A 24,088-nucleotide genomic window follows, 5' to 3' on the forward strand; every position below is an offset into this window, starting at 1 on the left:
AAATCAATAAAGAAAACATTAAACACACTACATACCATGTATTTGACGCACACACGCATGTATACTATTTATTGTCAAACTTTTGTTCTTGACGTCTGTTGTCAAATTGAGAATAGATTAAATATTGTTTGTCTTCATTAATATTTTTTTAGTGTAGCCTTGGCGAATTTTGTGATTATAAAAGTATAAAATAAAATCATAATAGTGTACAAACTTACAACTCCAATTAATTATAGTCGAATTTCGACTACTGCGGGACCACTAGTCGAAGGAAAAGAGGGGAAATATTCATTGCTTAAATCACAGCTATCTCTAAAATATATTACAAATCTACGTAAGGAAAACGCTTTTCTTAAACAATTCAGATTCAGATATTTTTTTCCGTCTCCTCATCTGAATTCATGTTACTATCTGATAATACAGCGTAGACCATTTAAAGATGGCCGACTAGGAAAAACCAGGCAAGAGATAATACCGTCAGAGGCAATTTCGTAAGCGCCAGGCAAGATAGGGTTATATGTATAAGCCATAATTTGGCTCGAGGTGTTCCCGAAACATTAGGGCTGCTACAGAACAAAGTTTTCTGTATGATTCAAAATCACAGGAACTTTATTATAATTGAAAGTGTGAAAGATGTATTGAGCCGTTAGTTGTTCATATATTTATCACCAAAACAATGTTCAAATTGAGTTAAGAAAAATTTTTTTTTTAAATGGCAACCCAAATCGTTCTGAATCTGTCTTTCAACCCATTTTTTTCAGTTTTGGCGTTTTTTACAATATAATCTTTATGTTAAGCAATATATATACTATTTATATTTTGACTCTTTGTTACAAGTGGTTTTTGAGTTTATAAAATTCTCAATTATTATCAACATTTAAGTATGTATAGCTTGTTATATAAATATTTAACTAGCGCAATGAGATGAAGTTGATTTACTTGAGACCGTAATCAATTAGCATGAAATCAAACGAATCGAGATGAGATGAGATGAAATAAAGTCTCAGTAAAATGGTGTTTATATACGCAGACCTTACTAGACTTTTTGGAAGAAACTGAGAATTCACGTCCAAAGGCTGTGTCGTTTTCCCACACCTGTTCACTTTCACATATGCCAAACGATAAATAAACAACCATTATAATACGTATAAACCTGAAGAAACATTAAATTACCAAAATAAAACAATTCACACAACTTTGCTCTTCGCGTACCCCAAAAAGTCCAATTCAACCCTTACAAATTAGAGAAATCAAGCAATTAACCTCCTATTTTTGTATAAGGTCACTTTGACTTCTCCTGGGCTAACTCAATTAGGTTTTACGGGTGGATTGCAATCTTTCTACATCAATTAATTTTGAAAACAAAAGGAATTCTCAAAATGATTGGATTCTGCTCTTTGATAAGACGTTTTTACGATTTTTGATTCGCGCGCAGATTAAAGTTTAACATAAATCATATTATTAACATAATTAGTATAGTCTAGTGCCTAGCGTAGTTTTCTCCTTTTTGTTAATATTATTTATTATATTGTACACATCTAAAACATTATAACTATTTGTGAAATATTGTGTTTGACTCATTTATTCTCAGTGAGAGTTTCCTAAGCTAGTGCGAGAAGTAAATAACAAACAACAATGTAATAAAAAAACAAATAGGCATAGTTTCTATGTTTGCATAATTACCGGTAGTAATTACGTATTATGAGGCAGCATGAGCGTCCTACTATTAGCGACGCTGTTTATTTAGAACTTTTATATAACAACTAGCGGACCCGACAGACGTTGTCCTGCAAAAATTCATTCAAGTCGATCCAGCCGTTTAGTTGTAGTATAGATAAATAACCTAGATACCGACTGCGGCGCCATCTGCCGGGCTGATTTGTAAATCTAAGCCATCCAGGGGACCTCCCAAACGCATACAAAAAAAATATTGAAATCCGTCCATTGAGTTCAGTGACAAACACACGCACAGAAGAAATACAGTCAAACCTGGGTAAGTGAGAACTAGATAAGTGAGGAAACTCTATAAGTGAGAGTAATAGCCAGGACCCGTCATTTTAAGCTCCCAAAATCTCTATTAGCGAGAAACAGAAACCTCTGTAAGAGAGAGTCGTTTTTCCCTCATGGACTTCCGTAAGTTAGACTGCTACTTATCTATACCTCTATAAGCGACAGTCGAGCTTTATTTATTTATATTATTTAGGAGGAACAAATGACAAAACAAATTACAAATTTAACATCTGCTATTTTATGACTCATTCTTAACTTTCGTGGAACTTCCTACCATTGTTTTTGCATTGTTTTCTCGTCAATATTGAACCTATTCTATTTCGTGGAACTAAATAACGTTGTTATTTTATCGCATTCTTTCCGAATGGACACGTGTGCCTATGTACCGTCCTGTTTGTCGGACTTACTCAGTTTATCGTTAATAAATTGCGAAGGAAAGTTCTGTTCTGCATCATGTCAAAACGGAAAATTAAAGTACTGTCATTAAGTGATCAACTTAAAATAGTGAATGCGTTTGAATCCGGAAAATCACGAAATGAAATTCATGCACCCTGCATTAGCAAGAAACTCGGGTTAGTGAGAAACCTCTATAAGCGAGAGTGAGATTGTGCTCCCTTGAACTCTCGCTTATCCAGGTTTGACTGTATATATATATATATATATATGTACAACAATTTACGCACTTTTTTTTCAATAGACGAAGCACACGTGTCTTCACAATACGCCGTAGCCCCAATAAAAACACTCGTACCCACTGTTCGAAACCTAAGTAAATTCAATGAAAGGGTTCCGCCCAGGTGTTTGCTTTGTAACACCAAGTCTTTGTGAATAGGGCACGCTCAAATCGGACTAGAGGTACATCGGACTTATAAGTGACAAAAGATTTAAGAAGTTTCGCTTTGTGATCTTAATAATAAAATAGATTTTTACAATTTCGTATCTATGTACACAAGAGGTCCCGCAGTAGTCGAAACTCGACTATAATTAATTGGAATTGTAAGTTTGTACACTATTATGATTGTATTTTATACTTTTATATGCACAAATTTCGCCAAGACTACACTATAAAAAATATTTATAAAGACAAACAATATTTAATCTATTCTCAATTTGACAACCGACGTCAAGAGCAAAAGTTAGACAGTATGCATGCGTGTGTGCGTCAAATGCATGGTATGTAGTGTGTGTAATGTTTTCTTTATTGATTTAAAGTATCTTTTATGCATTATTTTACAAAAATATTAGCATTGTGCACTTCTTCTCTATATTCTCTATAAGTGTGGAAAATTTCATACTCCTCCGTCCGCGCAATTTTCGTAAAAAGGGATACAAAGTTTTTGCTTCACGTATTAATATATAGATGTTTTTTAATCTTTCGTGTCTATGTACATTATACACACTAATTAATCGGATTCTTACCGCGATTTTCCCATTTAATTACCTACTTCCCATTTTTTTTCCTACCTATGCTGATAGCTGAGAGGCTATTTAAACCTGACGACGTTGCTAACACGAACACTAGCAAGAGCCGTGCTTTGCAAAATCTACCACCGGATTGGAAACACAACCCACTGAGAAGATCCGCCGAGAAACTCAGTGAGCTGTGTCTGTAGTTAACTTCCCACTATTTCGGCGTTGTTGCAAGCGTCATAATCACGGGTACACCGCGGATAGAACGTTTGGAGCTAAGCACAATTTCGGCCTCAGAGTAAGTTCATTTTATCGGAAAATATTGGGAAGTCATGAAATGTAAGAACCCGTTAAATAATACAGTGTAAAACTTTCAAATAATCACTAACAAACATAACTCAATGAACATAGAGTGCATTACAAAATAGTTTCCAGCGCATAAAATAAATTTAAAAAGATTTATTCAGTTCGGAGCCAGCAGTTCTAAAACATTGCTATTGTGCGGACATTGAAAGGCGCGAGTCAAAATTGTATTAGGGATATAAAACGCTGGAGGCGGAGTCGCTCGCTGCCGACTATCGGTGGCGCAGCGAGCTCCGTGCTCGGGGCGTGGCGCGTGTCCCCGAGAGTGAGCTGAGGGCGCGGAAGGCCCATTCTCGGCGGTCCGTGCTCGAGTCGTGGTCGAGGCGATTGGCCAACCCCACGTGGGGGCTACGGACCGTCGAGGCGGTTTACCCGGTCTTTGATGACTGGGTGAATCGTGGCGAAGGACGTCTCACCTTTCGTCTGGTGCAGGTGCTGACCGGGCACGGATGCTTCGGGAAGTACCTGCGCCGGATAGGGGCTGAGCCGACGACGAGGTGTCACCATTGTGGACACGACCTGGACACGGCGGAGCATACGCTCGCTGTCTGCCCCGCTTGGGAGGTGCAGCGCCGTGTCCTGGTCGCAAAGATAGGACCTGACTTGTCGCTGCCTGGCGTCGTGGCGTCGATGCTTGGCAGCGATGAGTCATGGAAGGCTATGCTCGACTTCTGCGAGTGCACCATCTCGCAGAAGGAGGCGGCGGGGCGAGTGAGGGAAAGCTCTCCTCACTACGCAGAAACCCGCCGCCGCCGAGCAGGGGGTCGGGACCGGGGTCGTATCCGTGACCTGGCCCCCTAAGAGCTAGGGGTCCCACCCGTTTTGTGCGGGGAGAGACCCAGACGTAGGGTGGCGTGCTTGCACGCTCACCCGCAATAGGAAGCCGGGTGATGGCAGACCGCGTTCCCCCGACCGCTCTGGGGGAAGGTGTAACGCGGCGCCATCAAAGCGGGCTCTCGGCCCGCTGAACGAGGGAACCGGTGGTCGTTTCGCTGGCGGCCACCGGTCCGGCGTCCGTGGGACGGTGGGATGGATGTAATGTGCTCTGCGTCAACCCTGTCCCGCCGTTTCAATAGCCCCGACTGGGCTCCGGCCCGGTCCGAGGTAGGGCGCCGGTTGTGAGCGGCAGGAGTTTTTAGTGAGGTTCAACTCCCACATACCCCACCTGCCGCGCGGGTGGGGATCCGGCGATTTTCTCCTGTGGAAAAAAAAAAAAAAAAAAAGGGATATAAAACAGGGATGTAATCAGGTTGAACGGTAATAAAAACTAAAATATAGCATTTTGGGATCTTTAATCATCTTGGGGTGAGATGCGACCCTGGTTGCAGCATTAGCCGCAGAGAACCTGCCTTGCACAGGATCTTTTTTTTTTGCTTAGATGGGCGGACGAGCTAACAGCCCACCTGGTGTTAAGTGGTTACTTGATCCCATAGATATCTACAACGTAAATGCGCCACCCACCTTGAAATATAAGTTCTAAGGTCACAGTATGGTTACAACGGCTGCCCCACTCCTTCAAATCGAAAAGCAGTAGTGGTACCTACCCGTGCGGACTCACAAGAGGTCCTACCACCAGTAAGTAAGGTCTGTTTAGGGCATTGGACGAGAAAGTAGGAATGGTCTTTAATCATGCATGCTTTACTACCATAAGCTACAATCAGCTCGTATACTTTTTATTCGTCCGGCAGTCTTCAATATAAGACACTGTTTTGAGTTTAATGTTGTTATCACTTTTACATTCACGTTACAATCACGTTATTTCACGTCACATATTTTTACGTCACAATCACTTCATCAATAACACTGGCACAACAATGCCGCCGCTACCTACCGTTACGAATGTTTCAAACCTTTTGAAACAACATGCGTTAAGGGGGGACTCACCAGCCCACTGAGTTTCTCGCGTGATCTAGGTCGCGATTCCGATCCGGTGGTAGCGGAGCACTGCTCTTGCTAGGGATAGTGTTAGCAAATTCTCTCAGGTTGAGCCCCTGAGCTCACCTACCCGTCTGCGCGTAGCTGGAATAGCCCCTTAGGCTACCAACGAATAGGTAGGAAAAAAGAACATCCCGAGGTTAATTTTGTTGTATTTTCCAACATTTGCTTTCCAGTTGGCAAATACTAGCTTTTTCTTTTTTGATCAGGAGGAAATCGCCGGACACCCACACCCAACCTCCACTGGGGATGGCGGGCGAGGTATGTCGGAGTCGAACCGACTAAAACCTCCTGTCGCTCAACAACCCACGTCCGAGCCTCTCGTGAGACATAACTCATGAAAAGGCAAAGGGGGGAGAGTGAAGCGTTTAGTGCGGAGCACATCTCTCCTATCACCCTCCCCTTCAGGACGCCGGACCGGCAGTCGTCGACGCCACGACCACCAGCCTTCTCAGTTGGCAGACTGTACGAAGCCCGCCTAGATGTCGCCGGTTAAAGTCGCAAATACTAGCTAGACACTTCCCCCCTTAAGATTTTTTTATGTCTAAACACTTGTGCCATTGCTATGCCTTCTTTTTCGTTACCATCATGTGTACCAATTAAGATAAGCTCGAGTAAAGATAGTGCAAGATGCTTATCCAGTGTAAATAAAACCAGGCGTTTGGTCTGATATTAAAAATATTTTACGAAAACACTATTCCAAATACGCTTCTGTTAAAAGCTGACGTTCAGTTCCGGTTCACAATGGACAAAGCATTTTTTACTATTCAGTTTTCAAACGTCCAATGAATAGATTGAATTACACAGAGGCGCATACATTTGATTTGTTTGTGTGAAATTTAATTTCTATTGATAAATTTTTCTAACTAAAGTTTGAAATAAACTTTGAAATTCGAAATAAACTTTCTAAACTTTGGATTTTCAAATTTATTTGTACCTATCCACATAAATTGCAAGAAAAAAAAACTGTGCAGCTCCGTGAGGTGAACAAGCTTACGGCCCACATGCTGTTCAAGGGATTACCGAAGCCCATGGACATCAACCTAAAAGCTGCCTACGGAATCAAAGTCTCGAACCGCTAAAAACTATAAAATATTTAATCAAACCTATTTTGTTGAAATGAAAACAAAGTAATTTAAATCTAAATGTATATATGTAAAACCTATCTTTTCGGGGGGATTTTAAATGACATATCAATTGAAATCTAATTCCATGTTCTCATCTTTTTAAATACTCCCTTAAAAATACCTATAAAATGATTTACTACTTCTCCAAAATTCGCATATAACTCAATACTATAAACGATTTAAAATATCAACCCAGTTTGTGGGTAGACTTGAAAAATAACAGTACATGTGGTACATCCCTCATTATTCAAGAGCCCAGCGGGGAAATTGTCTCACAGTGTCGCTGCTGACAGGACACCAGGGCTGTATCAGGTAAAGAAACTCGTTAATTCAAGCCTACATTGACTAATAACTACTCATCACCGCTAAAGTCGAAGGAAAGAGGCCAAGAGTGCGTAGTTCCATGCGCTGGTTGGCTGGCATATTGGCCTCCAGCATGAATGTCGCTTTCCACTGTATAAAGGACAGAAAAGCATGGAGGATCACAGTCAAGGTCACGACCCTCAGCACTGAGGAAAACGATGCAAGGAGGACATTGACTAATTACTAATGTCTGCTTCAAAAAGTTGTTTGGCTGTGATAAACAGCAATGTTTCCGATTGAAACATCACGTCGAAATCAATTTTACAAACTAAATATTACGAGTACATATTATTTCATTTCAGAAATACATGGAACAGCGGTGCTTATCCGTAGACACGCACAATACATCTCGCCACCAGTAAAACAAAGTTAAGGCTCCGAGAATGTAAATCTTAAAATTAAGTTATGAGTTCTCGCGTCGCGGGATAGAGCATGTGTATTTTGTTTTCCCATAATATAAAGTATAACACACCTTGAACGTATAATCAATCTCCAACAATAAAAACGGATGATGGGCCTTTTGATTTCTGTATAATATGTATAGCGATCTATAAAGAACAACTTATATAGCATGCAATTTTACACAAAAAAAATTTATTACCCTTGTAGGCAGACGAGCACACGGCCCGCCTGATGGTGAGTGGTTACCGTCGCCCATGGACTTCAGCAATGCCAGGGGCAGAGCCAAGCCGCTGCCTACCACTTAATACCACAAGCCTCGTGTGAAGAAGGACATGTCATAGCGCTCGGGAAACACCGTGGAGGGGAGCTCATTCCATAGCCGGATGGTACGTGGCAAAAAAAGTATCTGGAAACGCACTGTGGATGACCGCAGTGGCTCCAGGAAGTATCGATGAACTCTACTCCGGTGGCGGGCGGTGCGATGGTAAGAACGAGATGTCGGTATCATCTCGAACAATTCCTCAGAGCACAAAAATTATTGCATCAACACGTATCGTACTAATGACTTCGTACAGCAACAGTACGCTATATAACGCGGGTTTTTTAAAGCATAAACGTTATGAATGCAACTGCAAATATTGTTAAAATGAAACACGGCTTCCGAGGGAAACTGCATGCCACGACATCTCTTCTCCAAACGATGTATCTAAGGCGAAGCTATCAATAAATTCGTAGCTTACATCGCTGCCAGGAGCCGAAACGTAATAACAATCAATTTATAACATTAAGATTTTTATAAGTAATTTTTGAGAAATAAATTCTAAAACTCTTCAATGATTCAACTTAAATAATTTTTATGACTAGTTTTCTTCAGAATTGTGTTAAATAAAAGAAAATAATGAGGGTTCTAACATCCCTAGATGCGGGCGGTCACGTCACGTCGCATCTCGAGCTTAATCCGGCACTGTTCTCCGGCAAAACAATTTCTCACTCGCGCAACACAAATTGCGGAGAAAATCATCATTCTAGTCGAGACGGTATGGCGTAACAAAGCCTATCATATGGGAAGAGATGATAGGGTTTGCTGAGCTTTTGTATAAAGCTTTTGCAGAAAAATTGTTCGCTCTGTACTAACTTTACGAACTGTGTGTTTTAATCTAACGGTTTTATAGTAATTATCTAATCATTGGATGGATCTGGACTGTCCAATAATGCAACACTGGACACGTATGCATGTTAAGAACTCTTGTTCAAAATGAGCCTTTAGGTGACATTCATTTTTATTTTTGTTTTACTATCGTTATTATTTTTAATCAGCCCATAGACGTCCACTGCTGGACATAGGCCTCCACCAAGCCTCGCCACAAAGACCGGTTCTGCGCTGCCTGCATCCAGCGGATCCCCGCGAACCTCAATAGATCGTCGGCCCATCTTGTGGGAGGCCTACCCACGCTACGTCTTCCCGTCTATGGGCTGATAAGATTATTTTTAATTCATTTTTGTATTCTATGTGAAATGTTATTATTAATTAATGTAATTTTTTTTTATATTTTATTGCTCCAGTATAATATGGATGCAAGATCTGAAGTAAATGAAATTAATTAACTAATTGTTATGTGGCTCTAAGCTAGGATTCTTGGTACAATGGAAACTAGAGACCTATATACATTTTTTTTATTGCTTAGATGGGTGGACGAGCTCACAGCCCACCTGGTGTTAAGTGGTTACTGGAGCCCATAGATGTCCACAACGTAAATGCGCCACCCACCTTGAGATATAAGTTCTAAGGTCTCAAGTATAGTTACAACGGTTGTCCCACCCTTCAAACCGAAACACATTTCTGCTTCACGGCAGTAATAGGCGGGGTGGTGGTACTCACCCGCGCGGACTCACAAGAGATCCTACTACCAGTAACAATACATACTTATCTACGTTTAAATATATGCATATATAGATAATAAACGACCAGATAATAAGAAAACAGACATGCTTTCTCGATGTCGGAATCCAACCCATGATCCTCGTTCAGCAGTTAGGAGCTCTAAGTCATAACGGTTACAATATTGTATTTTCTGCTGTGTTGAGCAAGCATGTAGGATATGCTCCTCTTTAAAAGTGGCGTACGTTTATTGATTTAGGAATAATATAATTAACTAATTCCAGGAATCCATAGTTTTAAAACCAAAAAAATAAGAACAAATTAATTTGCTTCATATTGATTTCATATGTTTAAAAGTATTCTTAATAACCCTAGTAGCAATATTCCTTCAAAACCTTCACTTGATTCATTAATATTTCGACAAAACAGAATCAATAATCGGCAATAAAATACAAACAAAAAAAACACCTAAATACTAGTTATGTTTACTGGTGGTAGGACTTCTTGTGAGTCCGCACGGGTAGGTACTACCACCCTGCCATTTCTGCCGTGAAGCAGTAATGCGTTTCGGTTTGAAGGACGGGGCAGCCGGTGTAACTATACTGAGACCTTAGAACTTATATCTCAAGGTGAGTGGCGTATTTACGTTGTAGATGTCTATGGGCTCCAGTAACCACTTAACATCAGGTGGGCTGTGAGCTCGTTCACCCACCTAAGCAATAAAAAAAAACCTATTTATAAAACGATAATCCAAGCACTGTTTTTTGTATGACATCAAATATTCACATATAATATCACAAATGAAAATTTAATAAAATTATAATTTAACTCGTATGCCTCCGTAACAAGAACTCATTTCGCTCGATGTCAAATTTACGAATATGTTCGGAAGTTTTTAAAGTTGAATTACGCAATTGCCTATGCTTAAGTTAATCGAGGAGATTGCCCGTCGAAGTTAACTGGAGGGAGTCTAATCAGTTCAAAGGAAATTCGGTTTGGAAGGAATGTTTATGCGGTATTGCTTTTCTCTTGCTGGCCTCAAAATCGACTCTTGTATATCCAAAGACTTACTTTGATTTCAAATCGTCACTTAAACAAATCGTAACCCGTTTGTGTCTAAATACGCGTAGTCGGTAGTCAATAAGATAGCAGAACTAAGCTATCTAGTTCGTTAGTCTCGCTAAAACTCGAGAACGGCAGGACCGATTTGGCCAATTTTGGTCTTAAATTATTTGTGGAAGTCCAGAGAAGGTTTAAAAGGTATTCATATATGAAAATTCTCGGAATTAAATAAAAATAACAATTTTGTTTGTCCTTTGAAGTGTCCCCCATCGGACGGATTCCTTTTGTCTTTTATTTATCGATTGAGGCACTACGAAGTCTGCCGGGTCAGCTAAGTAGTTCTTAATAAATAGTCAAGTCGAAAACTTGAACTTCTTTCGAGATATAAGAGTAACGTTTTTAAAACATTATCTGCAAAATATCGCATACATGAAATGTGCTGGCTGTGTGAATAATTTTGAGCCTGCATGGGTATGTCCGACGGATTTCCGCCAACAGCCATATCGATATTACAGCGACTACGATGTTTGTAAGCTCCGATAGCTATTTTCTATATGAGCTATCTATATGAGCTCCGATAGATCGATACCTCCAATGAACACTACTCAAAATTCTGAAATTTTCGTTTTTCACGCAAATCGCTTCACTATTTTAAAAGTATTACAAATTATATTGATGGGGTTCAAAGCAAGAGTAAATCAGCTAGTTACACAAAAAAAAAACATCAATAAATCTGCAATAATAATGATTTTATCATGTTTTTTCGTTTAAACGCTCCTCCTGTAAACCTACGAATTTTTGGAATTAGCGTAGTGTTCATTGGAGGCATCGAGATATTCTATGGGCTCCAGTAACCACTTAACACCAGGTGGGCTGTGAGCTCGTCCACCCAATTAAACAAAAAAAAAATGTTATGCTTATTTTATGCTTCCTCTTTAAATATTCAGGCAGGATTTCTTTATTAAAAATATTTTCGACCTTTTTCACTATCTAGCATAACCCATTTCTGAATGCGTTAGCATCGTGAATTGTGTGTTCTCGGCTTCGCGAGCCGATTAATCGATCTCCATCTGTTTAATGTATACTACAAGATGTCGGAGAATTAAGTCTACCACTTTATTTTACAATAAACGGTTTATTATAATCAATGCGATTCAGTTTGTTTGCCTTTGTAGTGTTCAGTCCAATTATCGTAGCTAAAGTATTAGTATTTGAAATAATTTGTACTGGTGGTTACAACCAGGTGGTTGGACCTCTTGTGAGTCCGCACGGGTAGGTACCACCGTCCCGCCCATTTCTGTCGTGAAACAGTAATGCGTTTCGGTTTGAAGGGTGGGGCAGCCGTCGTAACTATACTGAGAGCTTACAACTTATATCTTAAGATAGGTGGCACATTTACGTCGTAGATGTCTATGGGCTCCAGTAACCATTTAACACTAGGTGGGCTGTGAGCTCGTCCACCCATCTAAGCAATAAAAAAAAAATGTTTTTTGGCTTCGCAGTGTCCAGTCCAATTGTCGTACATATAAGAGTTAAAGTATCAGTATATGAATTAATATAACTATTATTAAGTATAATAAGTGTAGTAACAGTTAAAAATAGGTCTATACTTGTTAGTGAGTTAAGTGTATTAAATCTGCACTGGTTTATTTTCGTCGACGTTGAAAATGCAAAAAGAAAACAATTTGTTTTTTCAACCATTTTTCTTTAGTACAAATGCTAGTAGGTACGTATTTAGTAAATGACATCTAAAATTTGAAAATGGAATAAGGTGGTTAGCTATTATCAAGCGGGCTAACCACTATTTTGCATTAAATGTGATCACGAGTACAATACGCGATATTTTCCGATATTTAATCACGTCAAAGCTTTGTCTTTGGTGGGTATTATTCAAATATTTTAAACACGCAATTCAAAGAAAACACTAAAAAAATCGTAAAACAAAAATTCGTATATTTCTCGACACAATAACATACGCTGTTAAAGCTTCGTGTACTCCTTCACAGACAACAAACATATTGTTACGCCGGTAAGAGTAACGCCATCTATCGCCGAATAGCGGAACGAATATCGAAGGATCTAGTAGCATCTAGAACGCTCGAGAAGTACAACGCCATCTATTGTCAGATAGCGGAAACACACAATACTTGATTTGTGTGGAATATTCCCGACGATTCTAGAGATTTCGTCTCGACTATAAAAGCGTTGCAGAGATTGCACGCAGTCAGTCACACGTCCTTACGGATCCATCAGATCCAATAACCTTTGCATTAGACGCCTTCAGCTCTAACACTAGGAGCAGGCTTAGGGACCCCGGTAACCGTACTCGTCGAACTCGACAAAGAGTTCGCCGTGCAACCTAACTCATGAATCAGCTCGCTGAGTTTCTCGCCGGTTCTTCTCAGCGGGTCGCGATTCCGATCCGGTAGTAGATTCATTCGCGAAGCAGCTGCTCTTGAGCTGTTAGGTCTCCTTCGGAGGCGCTCGGGTAGCTGTTAGCAAATCCCACCCCTCCTGGCTGAGCCTTTGCTCGCCCATCTGTCCTGGTGAAACTAGAAAGGCCTCCGGGCCACCAGTAATTCTTCAAACATAAAAAAAAAAAGACGCAGTCAGTCAGTAATTGGAACTACTCGAAGCGAAACAGCGAACGGATCACCTGAAGCGAAGCAGAAGAAGCGAATAGAGAATTTTAAAGTGATCTGTGTTATAAGCGCTAACTAGACGATGACCGGTATTTTTTTTGATAAATTGTGTTTTTCGAAATTATATGTAAATACGAATTACATATTGACCAAATGATGAAATATTCCAAGATCGTTTAGGCATTTTTAAGTGAACACGTGATTTAAACAGACACAAATAATATAAATAAACAATTCAATTGTAGTGTCGCTTAAAGAGCGCACGTTGGTATTTATAGAACTCGTGTTTTATGATGCACTAGCGACCCGCTCTCGCTTCGCTTCGGAAACTGTAATTTATTATTGATTTCTCCCCTATTTAATGGATGTTATTATACACATAAACCTTCCTCTTCAATCACTCTATCTATTAAAAAAAACCGCATCAAAATCCGTTGCGTAGTTTTAAAGATTTAAGCATACATATGGATATAGGGACAGAGAAAGCGATTTTGTTTTATACTATGTAGTGATTATACCAAGCGAATAAGCTATTCGGGAGAACCAGTTCTCTTTCGTCATGATCGTCAGTTTTCTTCAATTCATTACTAACCTAACTTAATAATTACTAAGTTAACCTAACCAGTATATATATCGAGGGCTGAAAGGCTATTAGATATAAGCGACATTTCACTGAATACAAGATATTTCTCTTTGTGATTATAGGTCAGTTTTATTTGGTATTAAGTATCAACAATTTGATGTTTTTAATTGAACTTCTTTGAAGAAGTATTTTTGTTATGATATTTTTTCCAAATTCTTAAACTTCAATTGGCTCTCCTGTAAAGTTGCATAAATGTCGCTAAAGGCATTTCATCCCACGACATGTCCGCATCTTCATACAAATGGAAAACCAATACTCAACATGATTTGTTTGGCTGTTACACCTTGAAAAGTTTGAAATATGTGCTTCGTTTTATACCCTTTGAGGCTGAGGACGGTGCCGTATGATATCTACCACCACAAAGAGCAGATAAATGAATATTTTTAGAGGAATCTAAGGCACGAAATATTCCATATAGTAAATGGATATTAATCTACTAATAATTGAATTAAATAATTGAAAATCCAATCAATTGCCTAAAATTAATAAAACCAAATAATCAAATACCCAATTACATACCCAAAATCCCCGTCTAATCCGGCGCGCTGTCATCGTTAATCTTAGATTTGACTTCTTCCGAAAATGCTTATTCCGTTTGAGCAATGAAATTTCATTTTGAATTTAATCTGGAAGAGACTGATGAACTAAACCCCTAATTGCTCTTTTACCTTAGAGATCGAAACATAAATTCAATTCAATTATCATTCGCCATAATTCTAGATTCTAATGCATGATTCCAAATTCCATAATTCTAAATTCTTATTAGTAATCCCTACTAATATATAAATGTGAATGTAAGTTTGTTTGTAACGCTTTCACGCGAAAACTACTCAACCGATCATCATGAAACTTTGTACACATATTCTTGGAGGTATTAGAAGTAATATAGGATACTTTTTATTAAGTTTTTTTTTTTTTTTACGAAAAATTAAATCTAGCTTCTTCAACGCCATCTACCGGTTCAGTAATGTAGTTCCAATCCTGAGTACTGTGAATGAAGTCGCGGGTAAAATTTAGCGTTATGCCAAAGTAACTAATCCACGCGGATGAAGTCGCCGGCAAAAGCTAGTTCATCATAATTCTAAATATAATCGAGTTTAATGTAAACTTTAACTTAGAAAACACATTTTACCAATAAACATCTTTTATTCGCAACTATTTGCGAGCTTATTTCGCAAGTTGCTCCCAAACACGATGTCTCTTTTTGAAGTAATATTTAGGCACCTTAAATATGTATTATTGATGAATTAACAACTGCTGTCTGGTATTGTATTGACTAACAAAGTTAATAGACGTGTCCGTTAACCTTGAAACATATAGGGATTCACCATACTGGAACATACGGCTGGAGTGTATGTAGACTTATAATACATCCTAATACTGTATCTGGGAATTAGATGCAGAAATAGGAAAAAATCGGAGAACACTACTATTACAGACGAAAGAAGGTAGTTGTAATTGTAAATGAGAGGAAAGATCGTATCTTTACCTAAACCCATTAACTTTGAACGTTTAAGATTACGTAATTGCTTACAAGCCGGTACATGATACTAGGCTGCGTACGAGTTTGGGTGTTCGAAAATGATTTAAAGCCAACAAAAATTGTTCGTTCACGGAGTGTTGCAAGAAAAATGGTGGCCACGTTTGTCTTTTTTTTTTTTTTTTATGATTGAAGGATTACTGGTGGCCCGGAAGCCTTTCCAGTTTCACCAGGACAGGTGGGCGAGCAAAGGCTCAGCCAGGAGGGGTGGGATTTGCTAACAGCTACCCGAGCGCCTCCGAAGGAGACCTAACAGCTCAAGAGCAGCTGCTTCGCGAATGAATCTACTACCGGATCGGAATCGCGACCCGCTGAGAAGATCCGGCGAGAAACTCAGCGAGCTGATTCATGGGTTAGGTTGCACGGCGAACTCTTTGTCGAGTTCGACGAGTACGGTTACCGAGGTCCCTAAGCCTGCTCCTAGAGCTGAAGGCGTCTAGTGCGAAGGTTATTGGATCTGATGGATCCGTAAGGACGTGTCTAGGGCGTCGACGGTGACTGGCTCCTGCATGATCAGGATTCGGGGAGTAGTCAGCGGCGGCTACGATAAGGCGATTATCATGACGCATAGCCTTATCGAAGTACCGTTCCGACGCTGACTTCATGTATTTCTGTATAGATTCGAGGCCCAGGTCGTCGTGTAGGTCAACGTTCCTCACGAACCACGGAGCTCCGACGGCTAACCTGCAAAAGCGGGATTGTAGAGATTGAAGGGTGTCTATGTGCGTGCGGGCCTCGTGAGCGAACACCACACTCGCGTAAGTCATGACGGGCCTTATGCAAGTTTTGTAAAGTGTCACCTTGTTCCGAAGGGACATTTTACTCCGCTTACAAATCATGGGGTAGAGTCTACCGAGAATAAACGCGGCACGGTCACGGACTGATTTTATATGCGGGCGGAATGTCATCGATGCATCCAGGGTAACGCCCAGGTACTTGACCTTCCTGGCCCAGGGTATGGATTGACTAAAGAGAGTAATCGGGGGTGTGAGATTCCTCCTCCTAATACGGGAGGAAATCCGTGTGGAGCTTCCCCTCTGAAAGAGCACCGCAGTACTTTTCGCTGGGTTGATGTCTATGCGCCATTTTCGGAACCACTGTCCTAGGGCTAGGGCTGCGCTCTGAAGCTTCTTCGCGATTAGGGACTTGTTTCTACTGGAATAGTAAACAGTCGTGTCGTCGGCGAATAAAGCTAAATGGGTCGGCGGCGACCGGGGAATATCGTTAACGAATAAGCTAAATAGGAGGGGTGAGAGGACAGAGCCTTGCGGGACTCCAGCTGTGAGAGGTCGTGGGGAGGAGCGGGTTCCCTCGACTCGATATCGAAAAGAGCGGTTCGACAAGAAGTCCCGTATGATGAGCACGAGACTATCCGGCACACCCATGTTGAATAGTTTGAAAATCAAACCGTTGTGCCAGACTTTGTCGAACGCTTTTGCGACGTCGAAGAAGAGAGCTCCCGTGTATAACGGTTTTGGTCGATTAAGCCCCACAAGAATGTGCTCCGTGAGGCGGTGCACCTGTTGAACGCATGAGTGATTTGTACGGAATCCGAATTGTTCATCGATGAGAATGCCCTTGGATGAGACGAAGTCTCTGAGGCGTTTGTAGAGCAGACGCTCATACAGTTTGCCTAGAGACATGAGGAGGCTAATCGGGCGGTAGCTCGTCGGATGATTTTTTGGTTTACCGGGTTTATGTATGCCGATAACGTCCGCTTCTTTCCACACCGCGGGAAAGATACAGTTCGCCATAGCGGCATTGAAAATAGATGCCAACATCACGATGAGTTGGACGGGTAGAAGTTTAATAACGCGGTTGGATATACCGTCGGAACCGGGAGCCTTGCGAGGACGTAGGTCTTTGATCAAGTCTTTAACTTCCATCGGGGTGACGGGTGGTAACACATCAGAGGGTGGCAAGGAGGCTCTGCGTTCTACCTCACTGTCTACTAATTCTACATGCACAGGGTCCACGGATTGAGTGCTGGGCGTGCACTGGGTTTGCAATGTATCGGCCAGCAGCTCTGCTTTTTCGTCATCATCGAACGCCGTGAGTCAGCCTGAGGGGCCTACGAGGGGGGGCATAGTTACTACCGTATCCGATTTGAGAGTACGAGCTAAGCGGTAGTAAGACCTTTGGGAGGGCGCGAGTCCTTCTAAGAAATCAGACCATCTGGCATCTCGGACTTCGGCGATGCGAGACTTTACGTCGCGTTGTAGGGCACGCATTCGAATACGATTTTCCGCGGTAGGATACCTGTCGTAGGCGCGTATCGAGGCGTTCTTAGCTCTAAGGAGTTCCCTAATATCGTCGGACAATTTGAAGCGGTGAAGGAAGTCCTCCGCTACAACTTGTTTCGATGACCTATCTAATGTCGAGGTGATGTGTGACGTTAAGATGTCTATGGCTTCAGCGGTATCCTGAGGAGACGGGGTAGAGTCCGGGCTAAACGGTAGCGATGGTGGATCAGATTCAGCCAGGCTGATGCCCAGCGTGCGCCAATCCACCACAGTCCTCGTGACGGGAACGGAATCGGGAGCGCGACCGAGCTTCATAACGACGGGACGGTGGTCTGAATCTAACTCTGAAACTACTTCGATCGAGTGTAAGCGCAGAGTTACGTTTTTTAATAACGCTATGTCGAGTATATCCGGGCGATGCGCGATATTTAGCGGGTAGTGAGTCGGGATTAGCGGAGCGACGATATCGAAGGCGAGATTATCGACTAACGCGTCAAGCCGCCTGCCATTCGGGGTTGTGGTGTGTGAGTTCCACCTAATGTGTTTACAATTTAGGTCGCCCGCCAGAATGACAGAGCTCCCCATGCCGAGCAGCGCCTCGATATCACTGCTTAGAACGATCTTATCCGGTGGAAGATAAACGGACGCGATAACGATCGGCGCGTGTCCCGTCAGTGAGATTCGGCACACTGATGCTTCGATATTAGCGAGCGCGGGAGGATCGAGTGGGACGCAATGCAGGGCTCTTCTATAGTAAATGACGGTACCACCACCACGAGCAGAGAGCCTGTCGTTCCTGACCATGTTATCGTTCGCGATTTTAGGGTCACGGCGCGCGGGCTTAAGTAGGGTCTCCTGCACTAAAAAGATATCAATTTGATGGTCACGCAAAAAGTCAGAAACCTGATCACGCTGATTTGCGAGACCGTAAGCGTTAAAAAATCCTATCGTTACGGATAGGGGCTTTATTCTACTTATATACGCCATTGATTACCGGCGGAGTGAGGGGAGGACGTACGTATTTAATGACGCGTATACGTCGGCGTATTCTTGCACAACGGCGATAAAGTGTTGTGCAGTGGAGGCAGAGCGAATGGCGTCGCCCAAAGCGTTAACGCGCTCAAAGTTGATCGACTGAAAGAAGTCGATCGCTAAAGCGAGATTGTCGGGACGAATCGCGGAGGAGGGACGAGTCGCGGAGGCGGGACGAATCGCGGAGGAGGGAGTTGTAGCCGTGTTCATGTACGGCAGCGGCTTCGCCCAGGCCGAGACACTGGGCACCGGCGCCGGAACGAACGCTGGCTTAGCCTGCGACACAGAGGGTGCCGAGGCTTTGATGTCTGGGCCGGAAGCTCGGAGGCGGTTTTGGCGGGCGACGCGGCGATTTATTTTCGGGGCTCGGGGGCATCCGCGGTAATTTGCGGGGTGACCCTGTGTTCGACACAGGACGCAGCTAGGCGGTTCTGTCGCGGTTTTTTGATCGCGAGTGCATAGGGCCGTGGCGTGATCGCCTAAGCACTTGACGCATCGGGGGCGCGCGTGACAGTTACGGGAAGAATGCCCGTATAATTGGCAGTTATGGCACTGGCTAGGTGTGCCTTTCTTGTGTGGGGTTTCGACTGCGATTCCGGAAAGGCTACAGACCGTTCGGATGTTGAATATTTGCTTACCCTCGGGGGTAGGCAGGAGGGCGACGAGAACCATATTATATGGCTCCCTTCCGCGGCCTGTGTGCATGCGGTGTACGGAGTTAACCGGTAGGCCTTGTTCGAGAAGGTCGGCCTTGACGAGCTCGGCATCCAACTCTTTAGGGATGCCACGTATAACGGCACGGAGTTCGCGCTCCTCCTGGAGCGTATATGTGTGGAAACTTATACGCTCCTTACGGAGGTAAGAAGAGAGGGCCCTATGGTCGTCGGATGTTCGAACCTTAATTTGAATGCCGTTCGCGAGGTTACGGGCATTCGTAAAATTGATATTTTTGGCCTTAAGGGCCAGGGAAACTCGTTCCCAAGCTGCCTTCTCTTGAAGGATTACCGGGGGAGGGGTCTGGGCTTTATTTTGTGCCACCGGACGCGGCGACGGAGTGGCACGGGCTGGAGGCGCAACGGGAGTCTGAGGGCGGGGGCGCGACGCGTTCGCGGCTTTGCTAATTTTAGCGGCCGCGGGAGCTCGAGACTCCGCGGCACGCTTCTTACCCTTTTGCACCAGGGTGAATCCATCCGTCGATGAGGCGGGAGCGAGGTCGACCTCCATCTCCGAGTCAGAGTCGGAGGACGAGGAGGCGGGCGCAGGTGACCTACGAGTAGGTGTTTTGGACGGCGCGACGGAGGCCGCGGATGATCGCGCTGCTGGAACGGTGACCACGGCGGACGACGCAGCAGTTTTACTCGCCAGTATAGGCGACGCGGGAACGGCAGGCACGACGGAGGCTGTGGTGCTCGATGCAGAAGCTTTGCACGCAGGTACAGGCGACGCAGGAGCAGCGAGCTCGGTGGAGTCCACGAGAGGGCTCGCAGTGTGATCGGCCTTGAAGGCCTGAAACTCGGAAGTGAGCTTTGGGTAGCGAAGCCGGAGAAATTCCGCAAATACAGCGTCCATGATGTCTACGTGCCCAGGTGGGGCTACCCTGGGTCTTAGAAAACACTCGCCTTGCGGCGAGGCCCCAACTTCTCGGACTTGAGCGGTTCTATTGAACACAGGTGGCGATGCGGCACGATTACTGCAGGACAAAGAAAAATCACAACAAAACGGAAATAACAAAAAGAAACAAAACAATTAAACACTTCCAGGAAGACAGTTTGTCGGCAGATGTACCACGAACACAGAAATAACAAAAGGAAACAAAACAAATAAAAACTTCCAGGAAGAGCACTTAGTCGGCAGATGTACCACGAACACAGGCCGCGCGAACAATGGCCGGGCTAACAAAAGCCGGGCGATCGAGTGGTCGATGAGCACGTCCGCGCGTGACGGGTGCCTCTATCGGAATGGCCCACGTTTGTCTCCAAAACCGGCCATGTTACGACTATTCCTCTTGAGGGACAAAGAACGGTTAATGCAGAATGGTATGCTAGCATTTGTTTGCCGCAGGTCGTTTCTGAACTCCGTAAAGAGAACTGCAACCGCCGCATCATCCTCCATCACGACAATGCGAGTTCTCACACCGCGCACAGAACAAAAGAGTTTTTAGAGCAAGAAAACATAGAATTATTAAACCATCCACCGTACAGCCCCGACCTAAGCCCTAGTGATTTTTATACTTTCCCTAAAATAAAGAATAAATTGTGTGGACAGAGATTTTCATCACCTGAAGAAGCTGTGGACGCCTACAAAACGGCCATTTGGAGACCCCAACTTCCGAATGGAATGGTTGCTTCAATGATTGGTTCCATCGTATGGAAAAAGGTCACATTTCGAGGAGAATACTTCGAAAAGCAATAAATACATTTTTAAATAGTAATGTTGTGTCACTTCGTTAATTCCCGAAATTTTCAGTGCCGCCCTCGTATGTTAAGACAATTAAATAAGTATAAAGTTGTAGATCAAAAATATTTGTCCATAGGGGCAGCGGACAAAGAAGCTGATGAGGAAGAAGGCACAGCAGGATCAGCAGCGCCCACAGAGGATAACGAGGATGAAGACAAGAGAAAGAACAATATACTGCCACTCACTTCACACCAACCCGTCATGTGAGTTACAAACAAAGTTTAACTAAAAAGAATGTCATTCAATACCCACATGTATTGTGTTAAATGGTTACCAACATCAAAACATTCAACGCATTAGCTTGAAAGAGTCATGTTTTGAAATTGTTTTATTGTCCAAATTGTAAATTTTAAAATATATGGTATTGGGCTGTTTATTCGCAGTATTTCGCAGTTAGTAGATTTTTTTTTTGCTTGGACTCATGATTGAACTCTCGATACAGCTGATGCTCAGTGGTTACCGGAAATCGTAGACATCGCAACGTAAATGCTGCTGCCCACTTTAAGACATGAGGTCTATATATAAATTGTATAATAAATAGGAAAAATCAGACGTTTTGCTGGTTTAATTTTATCGCAGCATTCTTTCTTTCATTAAAAGTAAAATTTTGTATTTATTAAAATCACTTGCACTCTATTTATTATATTCTGCTATTACAGTGAAGTATCTGCAAGCCAGCAGAACTTCTTCAAAATGCTTGACGAGAAAATCGAAAAGGTATGTGACAAAACAATTCACTTGTAGATAAGTACGTTCATTATGTTTAAGAATTACATCAACTCATGTTTTCGGTACAGGGCAAAGACTATGACTCGTCGAGTGAAACTGAACTGAGATTAGAACAAGAAAGAAGAAGGGTACTGATAGAACAATGGCGCTCAGCATCGCTGTCCACGCAATCAACGCAATCCCACCCCAGCCCTCCGACACCGGCAAGAAGACGCATGCATCGACCCGTGCCGCAGCCTCCGGAACGGCAAAACAGCCCGGGATCCAACAGAAGATGTTACAGACAACACGTTCCAGAAGGCATGTCTCCGCCACCCAGGAGAGCTCACAGCGCTCAATCCCATCATCCAGACACGCGGCACGTCAACGGCGATAGCTGGCAGGAACCGACAAAATCTCCAGTGAGAAGACCCCAGAGCGCCGGTGCTAACTGGAAGAACAACACTAAAGTAGCGCCGTACAGTCAGAAGCCGAAAAAGAATGATGATAACCGCAAAGATGAGGTTCCCTGTGGTGGACAAGACTCATCGCAGATAACGTTCAACCCTACATTCCAAACGCACAGTCCAGCTCATTCCGCTAAACAACCGTACATAGCTCAAATTATAAGCTACCCGATGTCGCAACAGGTCACACCTCCATCGTCTCCCAAATTTATAGCTCCGCCTGAGGAGTATCAGGACCCACAGAACGATGTCGTCGACAACAAGCTTAACCAAAAACAATCCCAAAAGACCCAAACGGCCCAACCTACAACCCAGTCTCACATATATTACATCCACGGCAACAGTAGTACGACCCTAGCTCAGGACTTGGCGCAACAGAGACAGCAAACCGCGATACATCTGCAACAATACGTGGCCATGAAGCAAGCACAACAACAAATGTTTTCGTACATCCAAAGAAGTCCTCATACTGTATTCCCCAACGTTGATTACACACAGACGGGAAATACTAATCGAATGTATGACGCCGAAAATTACGCCCATTACGCTCATCCAGGAATCAGGCCACAAAGCGCACCAAACGCTGCAGGAATTGTGAGGCCGATACCAGTGCCGCCCGGTTTTGGAGCGCCCGAAGGACCTCACATGGTTCAGATGCCTATATGGTCGCAAATGCCACCGGTCGTATCCACTATGGGCCCCTGGATCCAAGGTCAGGTGCCGCCCGAAATGCAGTACTACCCCCAATCGCAGTTCATGCCGATGTACCGACCGAACTCCGCCGGTTCCGCTGGGACATTGACAAGATACCAGAAAAAAGAATCAAGCGATAGTGACGTTAAAAGCGTGTGCCAAAGTATAAATCTAGTCAGACAGAAGCCTATCGGGCAAATAGTTTCGTTGCCCGGACAGGAGCTGACAGTGTGCAATAACGTTAGTGATAATCTGAGTCCTGCTTCGGTCAGTACGGACAGCGGGGTCTCGCCCGGCAACAGCGTGCCCAGCTCCAAGAACTCCGCCTTCAGCACACCGTCTAGTGGCACCAGTGATACATTCAGTGTGCCAGATAATAAAAACGCGAAAAACAAAACTGTACAACAAAGATCTCTCAAGAATTCTAAAAGTCTAGATACTTAGGGGTTAAACGTTTGTAATTATGTAGATTTTCTAAATGTACGTAGCGTCAGAATGGTGATTATGGTTTAGTGAAAAACTTAGATTCCAAAGTGCTTATAATATTGTATTATAATAAATGTGAATTATCGGAATAACTTTTTCATTTGTGATCGATGTTGATTGGCTGTCTTCAGTGTAGTTCCGTAATCTACTTCCGACGAGATACGCTGTGACCGTAAAATTTAATTGAATTCTGCGAAAATTCTTATGAAAACTTAGCGAATGTTATTTCTAATAAAACTTAAGTTGTTCTCGACCTGTTAAGTTGTAAGTACAAACGGGTATTATTTTGTTTTCAATTACTATTTAAGCTTAAAATCTAATAAACGTCTAAATGTATGATTTAGATAAAGACATTAATGGTACCTCAAAGTGCCGTACGATGCATTTTAAATTATTCAATAATAATGATAATGACGTATAATTTGTTTTATTTGTCCAGTCAAGTCCAAATGTGTTTAAATTTTACATAAACTTATTGGAACATGAGCTTATGTGGTGAGTATCACAATATATGTACCTACGTGAAATTTACAAATTAATTCTGTTAGCGTAGATCTGTATCAAGCCTCGAATAAATTACTATAATGGCCTTCTTAACTCTCAAACAGGGGAAATGTGGAGAATAG

The 24,088-nt window shown here is 42.7% G+C and overlaps 1 protein-coding gene across 2 annotated transcripts in view; it reads left to right on the top strand.

The window, feature by feature from the left end:
• The window catches only part of LOC101743688 (uncharacterized), a 99,909-nt gene extending 76,029 nt beyond the window's left edge, over positions 1 to 23,880 (top strand). For both annotated transcript variants that reach the window (XM_012692559.4, XM_062672417.1), the window contains 3 exons: positions 21,185 to 21,311; positions 21,768 to 21,825; positions 21,906 to 23,880. In XM_012692559.4, coding sequence (XP_012548013.2) covers positions 21,185 to 21,311; positions 21,768 to 21,825; positions 21,906 to 23,420 — 1,700 coding nt within the window. In that variant the 3' untranslated portion in view covers positions 23,421 to 23,880. The remainder of the gene's footprint in view (positions 1 to 21,184; positions 21,312 to 21,767; positions 21,826 to 21,905) is intronic.
• Positions 23,881 to 24,088: the final 208 nt, after the last annotated feature.

This window comes from Bombyx mori, chromosome 15, assembly GCF_030269925.1.
Source record: "Bombyx mori chromosome 15, ASM3026992v2".
Taxonomy (NCBI): domain Eukaryota; kingdom Metazoa; phylum Arthropoda; class Insecta; order Lepidoptera; family Bombycidae; genus Bombyx; species Bombyx mori.